At 35.8% G+C, this 11,105-nt stretch overlaps 1 protein-coding gene across 3 annotated transcripts; it reads left to right on the top strand.

Annotated features, from left to right (window-relative positions):
* Positions 1-252: 252 nt before the first annotated feature.
* Positions 253-6,000, top strand: LOC111384538 (flap endonuclease 1). 3 transcript variants are annotated; one of them, XM_023008822.1, is made up of 9 exons: positions 253-401; positions 479-563; positions 1,385-1,466; positions 2,969-3,083; positions 3,170-3,226; positions 3,328-3,374; positions 3,459-3,513; positions 4,883-5,071; positions 5,684-6,000. In XM_023008822.1, the coding sequence occupies exons 1-8, from the start codon at positions 306-308 to the stop codon at positions 5,054-5,056; spliced, it is 711 nt and encodes a 236-aa protein (XP_022864590.1). In that variant the 5' UTR covers positions 253-305; the 3' UTR covers positions 5,057-5,071; positions 5,684-6,000. The 3 variants fall into 3 exon arrangements, with proteins under 3 accessions (XP_022864590.1, XP_022864591.1, XP_022864592.1); XM_023008823.1 differs by lacking the exon at positions 5,684-6,000 and having other exon boundaries at positions 4,883-5,072; XM_023008824.1 differs by lacking the exon at positions 4,883-5,071 and having other exon boundaries at positions 254-401.
* Positions 6,001-11,105: the final 5,105 nt, after the last annotated feature.

Genomic DNA, 11,105 nt, shown 5'->3' with positions numbered 1-11,105 from the left:
TCTCAATCTTTGGAAACTTAAATCCAAAATATATTTATGCTCATATTGCCAATCTATTAAGTAATTGTCTCTATGCTCATTTTTTATAAATGCTGATCTTTCTTTTAGTGGAGAACAATTGCATTGGTACTGTATCTGTTTTTGGCGCATTCCATTGTGTCACGAGTAACAAATTCACTCTTAACAGAAAGATAATACAAACTTCTTTATCTGGGCTCATGCACAAGTGTTCTGCACAAACAAGTTCAGAAAGATTATGCTAAACTTTCTTTGCACATTAGGTATATGCTGTGGCATCTGAGGACATGGATTCCCTAACGTTTGGAGCTCCAAGGTTTCTTCGCCATTTAATGGATCCTAGTTCGAAAAAGATCCCAGTGATGGAATTTGAAGTCTCAAAAGTACTAAGAAGTTCAAATGCAACTTTTTAATTGATAGATTCTAAGTGCAGTCTTTCTAATGTTGTATTCTATTCCAGGTTTTGGAGGAGTTGAACCTGACCATGGACCAATTTATAGACCTTTGCATTCTATCTGGTTGTGATTACTGTGACAGCATTCGAGGTACAACGGTTTTACTTGCAGAATATGTTGCAAGGAATGTGGTGACTATTTTATGTAGTTAATTAGTAATTGATATAAAAAATGCATCTTGAGATGTGCATTTCTTTTACTGTTTGAAATGCGAACGTATCCATGAAAATAGGTAATAATTATTAAAGTTTACATAATAATGGAACATCTTTTGGATTGATAATTAAGTTCTATGCCTTTTATTTGTTAGTCCTTTTGACCGCAAAAGGCTTGTTAGTGTGGTTTGATTCTAGGATGATTGGGCATTAGACTGGAAATCGAGGGTTAATGGTTAATTTTACATATAAGATTCAGATATGAGGTAACAATACTGTTTGCCCTTGTTTTCCTTTTCCTGTGTCTCTAATTATTTTAACAGTGTTGGTGATATTACATTTGCTTTGTAGTGAAGAGTATAACAACAGAATGTCAATGTTAATTTTTGCTGACCAGAGCTTAAATCGGGCATATTAGTCTATTCTCTTTCTTTCTTTCTTTAAGGGTCCATTTAGATAATATTGATGGCAGAGAATAATTAAGAATTAAGAGCAGTATATAGACTAATGGCAGTGATGAATTTCCTTCGTTTATGTGAAATTTATGAATAATTTACGCATTCTTTCCATCTTATAATAGAGGCGATTTCTCTGTAGTGAGGTTCTCTCCACAAAACATTTCTCTGTTATAATTTTTGAGTAATGGACCAAAATCAAACATGACTCTACTGTTTGGTGTATGACAGGTACTCTAGGACAGACTGGTTTATGTTATGTGATAATTGGACGTAACTTACAAGAAGCACTATTTTTCAGGTATTGGGGGACAGACTGCTCTGAAGTTGATTCGGCAACACGGCTCAATCGAGCACATTCTGGAAAATATAAACAAAGAAAGGTGCTTTTATGTTTGATTCCAGGCCAAAGTTTCTTAATTCAAGTGGAGGGTGTGAGTTAGTTTCAGTTGGACCACAAACCCCAAAATTCTTGCTAAATTTTGAGAAACAACCTCCTATGAGACATGGACGGTAGCCTTGCTTTTTCATCCAATTGCTACTATCTTAAACTCAAGTTCCAAACTTTGGTAAAGTATTGAGTCCTCGCATTTCAATTTGTCTCTCCGTGTTGGTGGATTGGGGAAGTAAGATAAAGAGTAATGCAGAACACTTAACCCTTGTTTGAGCCACATTATTTTCATAAGAATGCATTTTTGAATAGTTTATTGGTGGGAAAAGTGGTTAAAAAATAACAATTTTTTTTATATTTGTGTGTAATATTATTTTATTGAAAAATGTGTGGTTGAAATGATATCAAATCACTGTTTAAGAATGTGACTCAAACAGGCCTCAATATTTTTTAGATGCCTTCCTTTCTTTTGATAACTCAGTATAGTTGTGAAATCTTCAAGACCGGCATTCACCCCCTTAAAAGAGTCTAGTTAACTTGGTAGGTAGGGTAATTATTCTAATATTTTGGCTGCTAGATTCTTAGTTTTGTCATTTGATGAAATTACTTAAGCATAATCCATTTACATGTACCAAATATAAACTTTAGATTTACTGCAAGCAGGGACTACTGTCTAGTTTACCATTATCTATCAATTAAGTTGCTCGTAAGAATAAGATATTCCATTCATGGTTCAGTATGCTCCAAATTTTAAATCCTTAAAACAAATGTTATAAAACGATCAGGTCTCTGTGTCGAAGCTGTTATATCATACTTATTGGGAGAGCAAATTCTCTCTTCCTCCGTAATTCAAAATCAGTTCATATTAAGATTCAACTTAAGTATGTCGTAAGATATAGGTATTGGGTTTGAATCCTGAGATACGCAAAAGAAAGCTGTGAGGGGTACGAGGATAGATTCTCTTCCAAAGTGGACGTAAGATATAATTTTTTTTTGCAATGATCTAACCTTTGGGCACAAGTTGTTAAAGTACGTACTGCCCATTTTGGGAAGCATTTTGCTTGCTTATCTCTTACTACTTTATGTTGCATTTTCGTTGCTCAATTGGTATCGGGATTCAATTTAAGTATTTTGTTAGGCAGATGTTTTGGGTTTGAATTCTGAAAGATGCGATAAAATGCCTTGAGGGGTAAAGAGGGATGCTCTCTTAAAGTTGATAGTATGTAAATGACTTGAGAACATAGACTAGATAATTATATATGTGGTCCCGTGATTGTCAAAGTGCGCTTAGTTTTAGACAATTATTGAGGATTGCTGTGCTGTTGTATATTGAAATAAACAAAGCAAAAGATGGAAACAAAAGGGGTTAGATGATTGGAGTATCATCTTGTGCAAATAATTATTTTCACAAGTACTTGCTTCCATATACATTATCTTAGAGGACACTACTAGTTTATCGAATCCATTCTTAATACGGTTAGTGTTTGAATCCAGATATCAAATACCAGAAGATTGGCCATATCAAGAGGCTCGAAGGCTCTTTAAAGAACCATCGGTTCACTCCACTGATGAACAACTTGAGCTTAAGTGGACTGCCCCTGATGAAGAAGTGATTTGCTTTGCTTAAAATTTTCAGATTAATTTGCATTTTCCTTTAATCATTTTTATGTTTTTTATTATTTTTTTCACCTTCAGGGGTTGATAAGCTTTCTGGTAAATGAGAATGGCTTCAACAGCGACAGAATAACTAAGGCATGTTTCCATTGTCACTGTGATTGTGAGTTCATTGATTGATTTTCCCTGAAATTGTGCTGAATTACGGGATTTATCAATAACCTGTTTGATTTATTTAGGCAATAGAAAAGATCAAGGCTGCTAAGAACAAGTCTTCCCAGGGACGGTATGCATTGCATGACTGACTGGAAATCAAGTGAATACCTTATCTATCCAAATAGTGCCACTTTCTCACTCTTCTCTCTCTCAGATTGGAATCATTCTTCAAACCAGTTGTTGGCACATCAGTACCTGTTAAGCGGAAGGTGTGTTATTAATTGCAGCATTAAAACTCTCTGCTGTTTCTAAATCTCTGGGTGTGCAAGTTAGACATTTGAAGGGTAGACATTTGAAGTGTAACACTGCAGCAAAGCTAAGCATGTGCTTTTGGCAAATACCACTACAAACTGAATTTGTGGCACCCCGAAATCATGTTAGATTATGGGCTGATTGTAGAAATTTTGTTATGTTTTCTACTCAAAAGTTTTGGTAAAAATCAGGTTCAATTTCAGTTTCTTGCTTTAGGTGAATCAAGGGAAAAAAAAAAAAGGGAAAAAAAAAAAGCAGCAATGGCGGCATGACTTCCCGAGCGGCCATTAGACATGAATCCATGCCCATCTTCCATTAAATTTCAAATCAAACGTCAAGCATGTTACGAGTTCCACCAAAGTAATGTGGTATAGCAACTTTTCCTTTGCGACAAAGTGTCCAAGTCTTCAACAATCCTGGCTGTTGACTGAGAGAAAGATCACAACAATGAAAGAGAGATTGAGAGCAAATTAGTTCAAGACTTGGTGGGGTGAGATGGTAATTTAATGGTGAATGGATAAGGGGATGGGAGTCTCTATGATGCCAATGATCATGGTGGCTGGTGTTAGAATATGTGAGTTGGAAATTGGATTATATCATTCAATACATGATTACTTTGTGTGAATGGATATGCTATCTTTTATTTAAATTCATTGAATCCTAACAGTGGGATTATTCTAAAATGAAAAGCAAATACTGAACCTACGTTACAAGTTTGGCAATTAGGTATGAATTGTAAATTTTGTTTGGGCCAGTTTTACCATTCAACACACCTCTAAGCAAATACTGCAAATGAAGTTTTGAAATGCATGTTTGTGTCTTTATTGATAAGAGTTCTTCACTAATTATACGTCCGATTCAAATTTATTAGTATTTGCTAGCTAAATTTACTACATTGATATTAATTGTTCCATTAGGCTGCCATTTCCCTGTACCCAAAATTTCGTAAAAGGAGCCGACGTAGTGTTTTTGTTGGTTTATTCCATTATCCTTTTGACTCATTCTTCATCTATGCTCTATATGCTTGCTTTGTTAACTTGTATTAAAATATTGCTGGAGTTTTTGTTGTTTATTCTTGTACTCAGCACACATTGTTAATTTAACGTGCTCAACGTTTACCGTTTGGTGATAATTCTAGGACGTCAATTTGATATTAATTTTACCTTGAAACCTTGTTGCCTTATTCCTGTTAACTCCTCTTACTCTGTTGGAGTACTTTTCCCTTCAAAGACATGAAGTTATTGGGCAAGCGACGCGTAACAATTCTTTTAGGACTTGTACAGAACACCACTCTGATTGGTTATGACTTTTGGTACTGGCCAACAGGAAACTAAATGCATTCTTGGATCTGCAAAGCCAGTAATCAAGCTTAAGGCATACTCTATGGAATCATCCTTTCAATTCAGGCCTAAGGTCATTGCCAGCATAGGCCTGCCGACCCTAGATTTGGGCTCGAGGCAGTCCATGCTGTTTTCTGGAAGTTTTTGCTTCGGCACGTGAAGCTGACAATCCACGGTGAACTTAGATCTGTGACTATTCCGTTGTTCAATTTAAGTCATTTAATAACATGTAAACTGTTACAAGCAGTACTGTATCTGTAGGAGGGAGAATAAAGTTCACACAAATGGTGTGTAGATATAGTAGCAACCTGTACTGCACTATAATTGATAATGATAATAATAATAATGATCAACCTCAAGTAGTCATTGAAAACTTAATCCTGTTATCTACCAGAGGTCTATGCAGTCCAATGCCTCGGTAAATGTTACGTAGAGCAGGTGATACTTTTTAACGGGCAACTCATAACATCCGGAGGGGATAAATTCAGTCTTCTAGCTATGTTCGTAATGCATCATGCTCATGAACCTATACATAACCTGTTTGGAGTATTGGTGATTAATTCTTCATAAAATTTGTAGGAGATTGATGGCCTGATTACCACCAACTTTCAGCTGTTGTTTGAGTTGCTTCAAATTGCGTGCACGCTGTTGAGGGATATTAAAAGTTTCTCTAATGAATTAACTAGATTTATATTGATCTGTATTCATTTCCAGAAATTATACTTAATTTCTTTTGTTGCACTCCTATGTTTTTAATATTTCAATTGTCTTTGCAACTCTCTGACAGGAAACAACTGAGAAAGCGGAAAAAGGAACTGCCAACAAAAAGGCAAAGGCTGGGGGTGGTAAGAAGAAGAAATAGTTTGGAAATCTGAACATTGGCAAGTTAGCACGCTTACATTAGAGGCCGTTGAATGAAGTCCTAAATTGGCTGTTGGACTTCCTACATTAGAGTTTCAAGTTCATAATCTGTTTAACCTGTAGCTTTCCTTCTTGTATAAACGCATTTGGGACTTCCAACTTCTCTTATAGTTGGCTGGTTTTAGTTGTACTGCGTACACATCTATCTATGTCAATTCAGTTGCCCTTGTGGGTTTATTTTAACTTGTTTCAGAATTTTTTTTTTATTATGTTTTTCCATTCAAATTTCTGGGTGCAGCAGCATTCATCCCACCAGGGCAGCGTTACAATTAGTTAAGCCAATTAGCTTAGATGTCTGGCTTCATTGATTATGTGGTATGTGTGAAGGGGACAGCACCACATTCTCTTTCTTACTCAAAGAATGTGAGACCGAAGGCTCGAGGTAAAAGTAAGGAAGTTCATGAATCAAATATGTGATCTGGGTTTGAATCAATTTGATAAGATCTTTGCTGCTATTGTGGTATTTCACAGCATGAAAATGATTTGAATGAGGTTTAGTTGTCTGCACCAATTTGACGAGATCTTATGCTGCTATTGAGGAATCTCACAGCATGAACAGACTGATTGTTGAAATATCGGGAAAAGATTTTAAGGCTCGTTTGGAACGTCTTTTTTAAAAAGTCAAAAGTTGCCTCTGAATTTAAGCAGTTGTTTTTTAATTTGTTTTGGATAATTTTTTGGAAGTTGATTTGTTTGACTAGAAGAGCTTTTAAAAGAAGCTTACTTGGAAGTTCTTCTACAAGCAGAACTAAAAGTAGAAGTTAGCGAAACGTGCCCTTGGTATCTATAATTTCAAGTTATTCCCAAGTGGGTTTACGCCATGAGGCTTTGAAATTGTATGATGAAATATTATGGATGTGAGTTTTGATGGGTTAAGTGAACTAGCTGTCGACTTGCATTCATGACATGGTGCTTCAAATATTGGTCTGAAGTTACACGTTTTCATTGATACGTATGTCAAATGTGGTAGCTTGAATAAAGCCATTTGTATTGAGTGGGAATATTGGTCTCAAGTTACAAGAAATGGCCTGTTGTTTAATGTTTTTGTAGGGCATGAATTGGCTACTGAACCTGGTTCTGGAGGTATTTCTCTTTTCGTTAACATGATGAGTGGAGTAAAACCTCTGTTACATTTCTTGGTTCGTTGCAACTTGCACGGGTGTAGTCACCAAGGTTTGGTTGAGAAGTGTTTCATTTGATTGGCTTGGAGAGGTTGAGCATTATGGGGTGCATTGTCGAATTATTTGGCCATTCAGGGAAGCTAGGAAATTCAATTAAGGACATCGACAATTCTCCAATGTGACAACCCAGTCCTGAGGAGGACCTCACTAGGTTCGTGTTGAATTTATGAAGATGCTGATAAAGGTTAGACAGCAACGTAAAAGTTGATTAGTTGAACAAGGAATCAATCGAATTCATAGACCTGTCTCCGATGACAATGAACAGCAAAAATAAGACAAGGCAAAGATCGAATGAGCAACTGTTGTGGCTCTTGAATCAAGTTAAATTCAAAGAGACGTTTGTTCTTTAGGAATGGTGTAGTTTTTATTTCCCTTCCAACATACAAAAAAATGAAAGCCCTTGACATGGAAGCTTCAAGCTTCACCTCCATGTAAGGGTGTTAGCTTATTACAGGTATATATATTTAGAGTATGGCCTTTACTACTCACATTTAGAACATCGCTTCTACTATTTATGTCCAGAGTATGGTCTCTACTAACACATTCAAAGCATCGTCTCTACAATTTACATCACGTCAGCTGCTTATATTTAGAATTTCATCTTTGCATTAGCTTCATCACAACTACTTATTTTTAGAACATCATCCTTATCCAAAAGTTCACACATTATATGAATGTCCATGCATGGACTTGGGGGCATTACATATACTGCTAGCACATGTATCATATTATTGTTGTAAAGTACATAGTCACACAATGCTAGCATATCATGAGACATGACACTATTTTCATTACAACAAATACATATGCCACGTTATCTTCATTTTCATTTTATTATCGACATCACATTGCCTGCTTCATTATAACACTACTACTATACTAAATTGTGCAAGTGTATGACCTGCTATGATACATGATAGACTCTCTACATATTATATCTTGGAGAAATGTGAGATGTCATTATTCACTTTATGATTATGAGTAATTTGAGGGACAAATGGACCTCAAATTTATTTTGTATATATTGTATTGCATTAAATATTGGTTTAGTCCATATTATAGGGGAGATGTTGCCGAAATTTGGAAAAATTATATTCAGTATCTATCTTTCGAGGTAATTCGTAAGTCCTCGTCTATTTGGGATTGATGCATATTTTTGAATTTTAAGGCAGTTCGTAAATCCTCAAATTGGAACTGCTCATATTTTTGAGGCAATTTGTAAGATCTTACCTAGTAAACTACTTATATTTCGAAGTTCTACTCGCATGTGAATGTACAACTCAGACTTGAGGGACTATTGTTATATCCATAAATTATGTGGCATACGTGTGGCGGAGGTGGTTCCACATTTGTTGATGTGACATCGACTATTTAATTAATTGGATCCATTTAGTTAAACAATTGCATTTTGGGCTTGGAGTCCCAACCCATCATGCCCACTTGACCCATTTATTTCTTTATAAATATATGATTCATTTTATAATAAGGTATGTTCATTTTAACCCTAACCAAAATCCCATCTCTTTCTCTTGCACTCATATTTTTCTCGTTCGGCAGTTGACTTGACTTTCGAAGTGCAAACGATCGTCAGAACTTTTTCTCGATCGACGGTCTTTGTATTCTAACAGGGTGTTCAGTGTACAAGTGAGTCCATGTGGAAGGGACGTGGTTGGAATTCCATTGACACATTTTTCAAGGTCAACAGTGCATACACCAAATAACACAAGTATATTGAAAATGAGAACTTGGTCATATGGGACACTTCTCTCCTGGAAAATGTATTAATAAAATTGAAAAAATAAAAAAACAAAGCCAATAAAAGAGTCAGAAAAATATTAGCACAAATGTTGAAGCACTTGAGACGCAATAAAAAATTGTACTCCCAAAATCCTTGCAGAAGCAGGTGTAGGAATTTGGTTCAAATAATGAACCAAAAATTGGAAAATGAAAAGGTGTGACTACGTGTCAATTTCGACTAAATATTCGGACTTGATCCGATAGTCAAATTACAAAAGTAAATAGATTAACTTATTCTACTCGTCGAGTAGATCGTCGTGGTATATTTGGAATCTCGAAACCAATTCCGGATGAATGAGAAATTACGGACCAAATTTGGAAGAAATGAAGTGTTGCAACTTTTCGAAAGGATGCAGGTTTTGGTCAAGTGTTGCAATTTTTTTAAAGGATGCATGTTTTGGCCCACACTACTTCATTTGCACCCTTTCTACATCTATAAATAGAATCCTATGGACATGATTTTGGGTACACCAATTACATTCAACATTCATTCTCCTCTTGCAATTCTCTCCTTTTTAATTCCATAGTATTTTCATGCATTTCCTTGATAGAGAGAGAATTCCGTTCGAGTTCGCTGGTCGAAGTCATTTAGAGTGCTCCTATGACTTGACGTGGTCGTTGTATCTTGAGAGATGATTGTCAAAAAACTATTAACACCGATGCGGGGTAAATTCATCTTAAGGACTAAGTGTCAAACACTTGCATCGACCAATAATTCATTACTTGCATCTTTTTTCCTACAGTTTTTTGATTTCTTTTGATTATATTTTGATTTCGGGAAATGATTAACATTGTTTACATGTTTATATTGCAAGGTTCGATCAAAAGAATAATTTGCTTTCGTTCAAGAATTGAAAGGGATGAATCCATATCCATGTATTTAGATTCGGTAACTTTTATGTTTTGCTTCTCAAATCCTATTTCGGTAAATCGAAATTACGTTTCGATTTCACGCAAATAACCGGTATGCTTTTGTGAATATAATATGCACGTAATCGGTGTGAATTTCCCCAACAGCAGGAGCTCACCTGCAATAGGAGGCAGCACGTCTTGCCTTATGAGCAACACAACTGAGTGTGCTTCTTAATTAACAGAAATCTAAATGTCAGAAGAAACTCTATTTTAATGCCTATTGTGGCATAGCCAACAGGAAAAGTAATTAATAAGCAATCAAGAAATAAAATCGGAGCATAATAGTTTAAGGAAGTGATTGTGGATCAAGTCTTGCAATTGTTGTGCAATATTCTTGATCAGAGCCATAAAAAGACATATCTCACCTGGCAAATATGCTAGAAATAAAATCAAGAAGGGGAGGAGAGATTTGGAGGTACAGACTTTTTTGTTTCTCCTTTTCATTTTCTTGGCCTCATTTGATCAATTTTGAAGGAGATATTTCATAGGTAATTCTAAGGTGAGCAAGCATCAGTCTAAAGGGCGAAAAAATCTTGACCACATGCTGCTTTTCCTGTTGTGGATATATTTCAGAAATTTTACGCACTGCATTTTGAATAACAATGAAAATTTGGACACTTCTGAGCACTTTTGCAGCTGTAGTGCTTCAACTGAGTGGCTGTCCTAGAAGTTTTCCCCATTTTTTCTGATACGATGAACATTCTAAAACTATCACAAGTATCTGTGTATAGTCATTTGGGATATCTTAATGATCTTAAATCAGTATAAGGAAAACAATATTACTGCCAACCCACAAGTCTAATAAGCCTATAAACATGCTATTATTCTTGTATAATGTTTCATTATACGTAGGATGCTGCTTCGAAAGCTCAGGGTTATTAAAGTTCCAAACTACAGTGCATTTTCCGTCTGACATCAAAGGGCAGTCCACTATCTGGTGGAAGTGTTAAAGAGCACATTAAATCTGTTTCTACGTAGGAATTTTTTGTAGTCAAAAAAAGACTTCCTAAGCATAAACTTGTTGCAATTTCATGATCCTAGGTGGCTAGGTCCTTGTACAATAGGGTGGTGATGGGACCCTGCTCTGGGATCTCAGATTGAAATGCTAAAATGAAGGGATCTGGACTGAATTTTAATGTTTATTGAACTGAAATGATGAACAAAACACGAACAAGAGCATTCGAGAGGCTCCAACTCTCTTACTAGACACTTGAATTTTCCATACCTCTACCCCCCTTCCCCTTTTACATTTATCGATGACAAATTTTCTCACTCACTCACTACCCTCCCCAACAACTAACAAAATAACAAAACGGCATGCAAATGAATTAATTTTTGTTATTTAGCTGACTTGGCTGCTTCCCTGTTTGGCATTTGACCTAGTTGCTTATTCCTTCG

Source organism: Olea europaea, unplaced genomic scaffold (assembly GCF_002742605.1).
Source record: "Olea europaea var. sylvestris unplaced genomic scaffold, O_europaea_v1 scaffold2938, whole genome shotgun sequence".
In the NCBI taxonomy this organism is placed as follows: Eukaryota; Viridiplantae; Streptophyta; class Magnoliopsida; order Lamiales; family Oleaceae; genus Olea; species Olea europaea.
Note: the sequence above shows the minus strand (reverse complement) of the source record. Positions and strands in the feature narration are given on the sequence as shown.

Bases quoted from the DNA above. Each gene is read 5' to 3' on its own strand.
- LOC111384538 (XM_023008822.1), top strand. From the start codon at position 306: ATGGATTCCCTAACGTTTGGAGCTCCAAGGTTTCTTCGCCATTTAATG. The intron at 564-1,384 runs GTACAACGGTTT...ACTATTTTTCAG, and splicing joins TTACTGTGACAGCATTCGAG to GTATTGGGGGACAGACTGCT. The intron at 3,084-3,169 runs GTGATTTGCTTT...TTTCACCTTCAG, and splicing joins GGACTGCCCCTGATGAAGAA to GGGTTGATAAGCTTTCTGGT.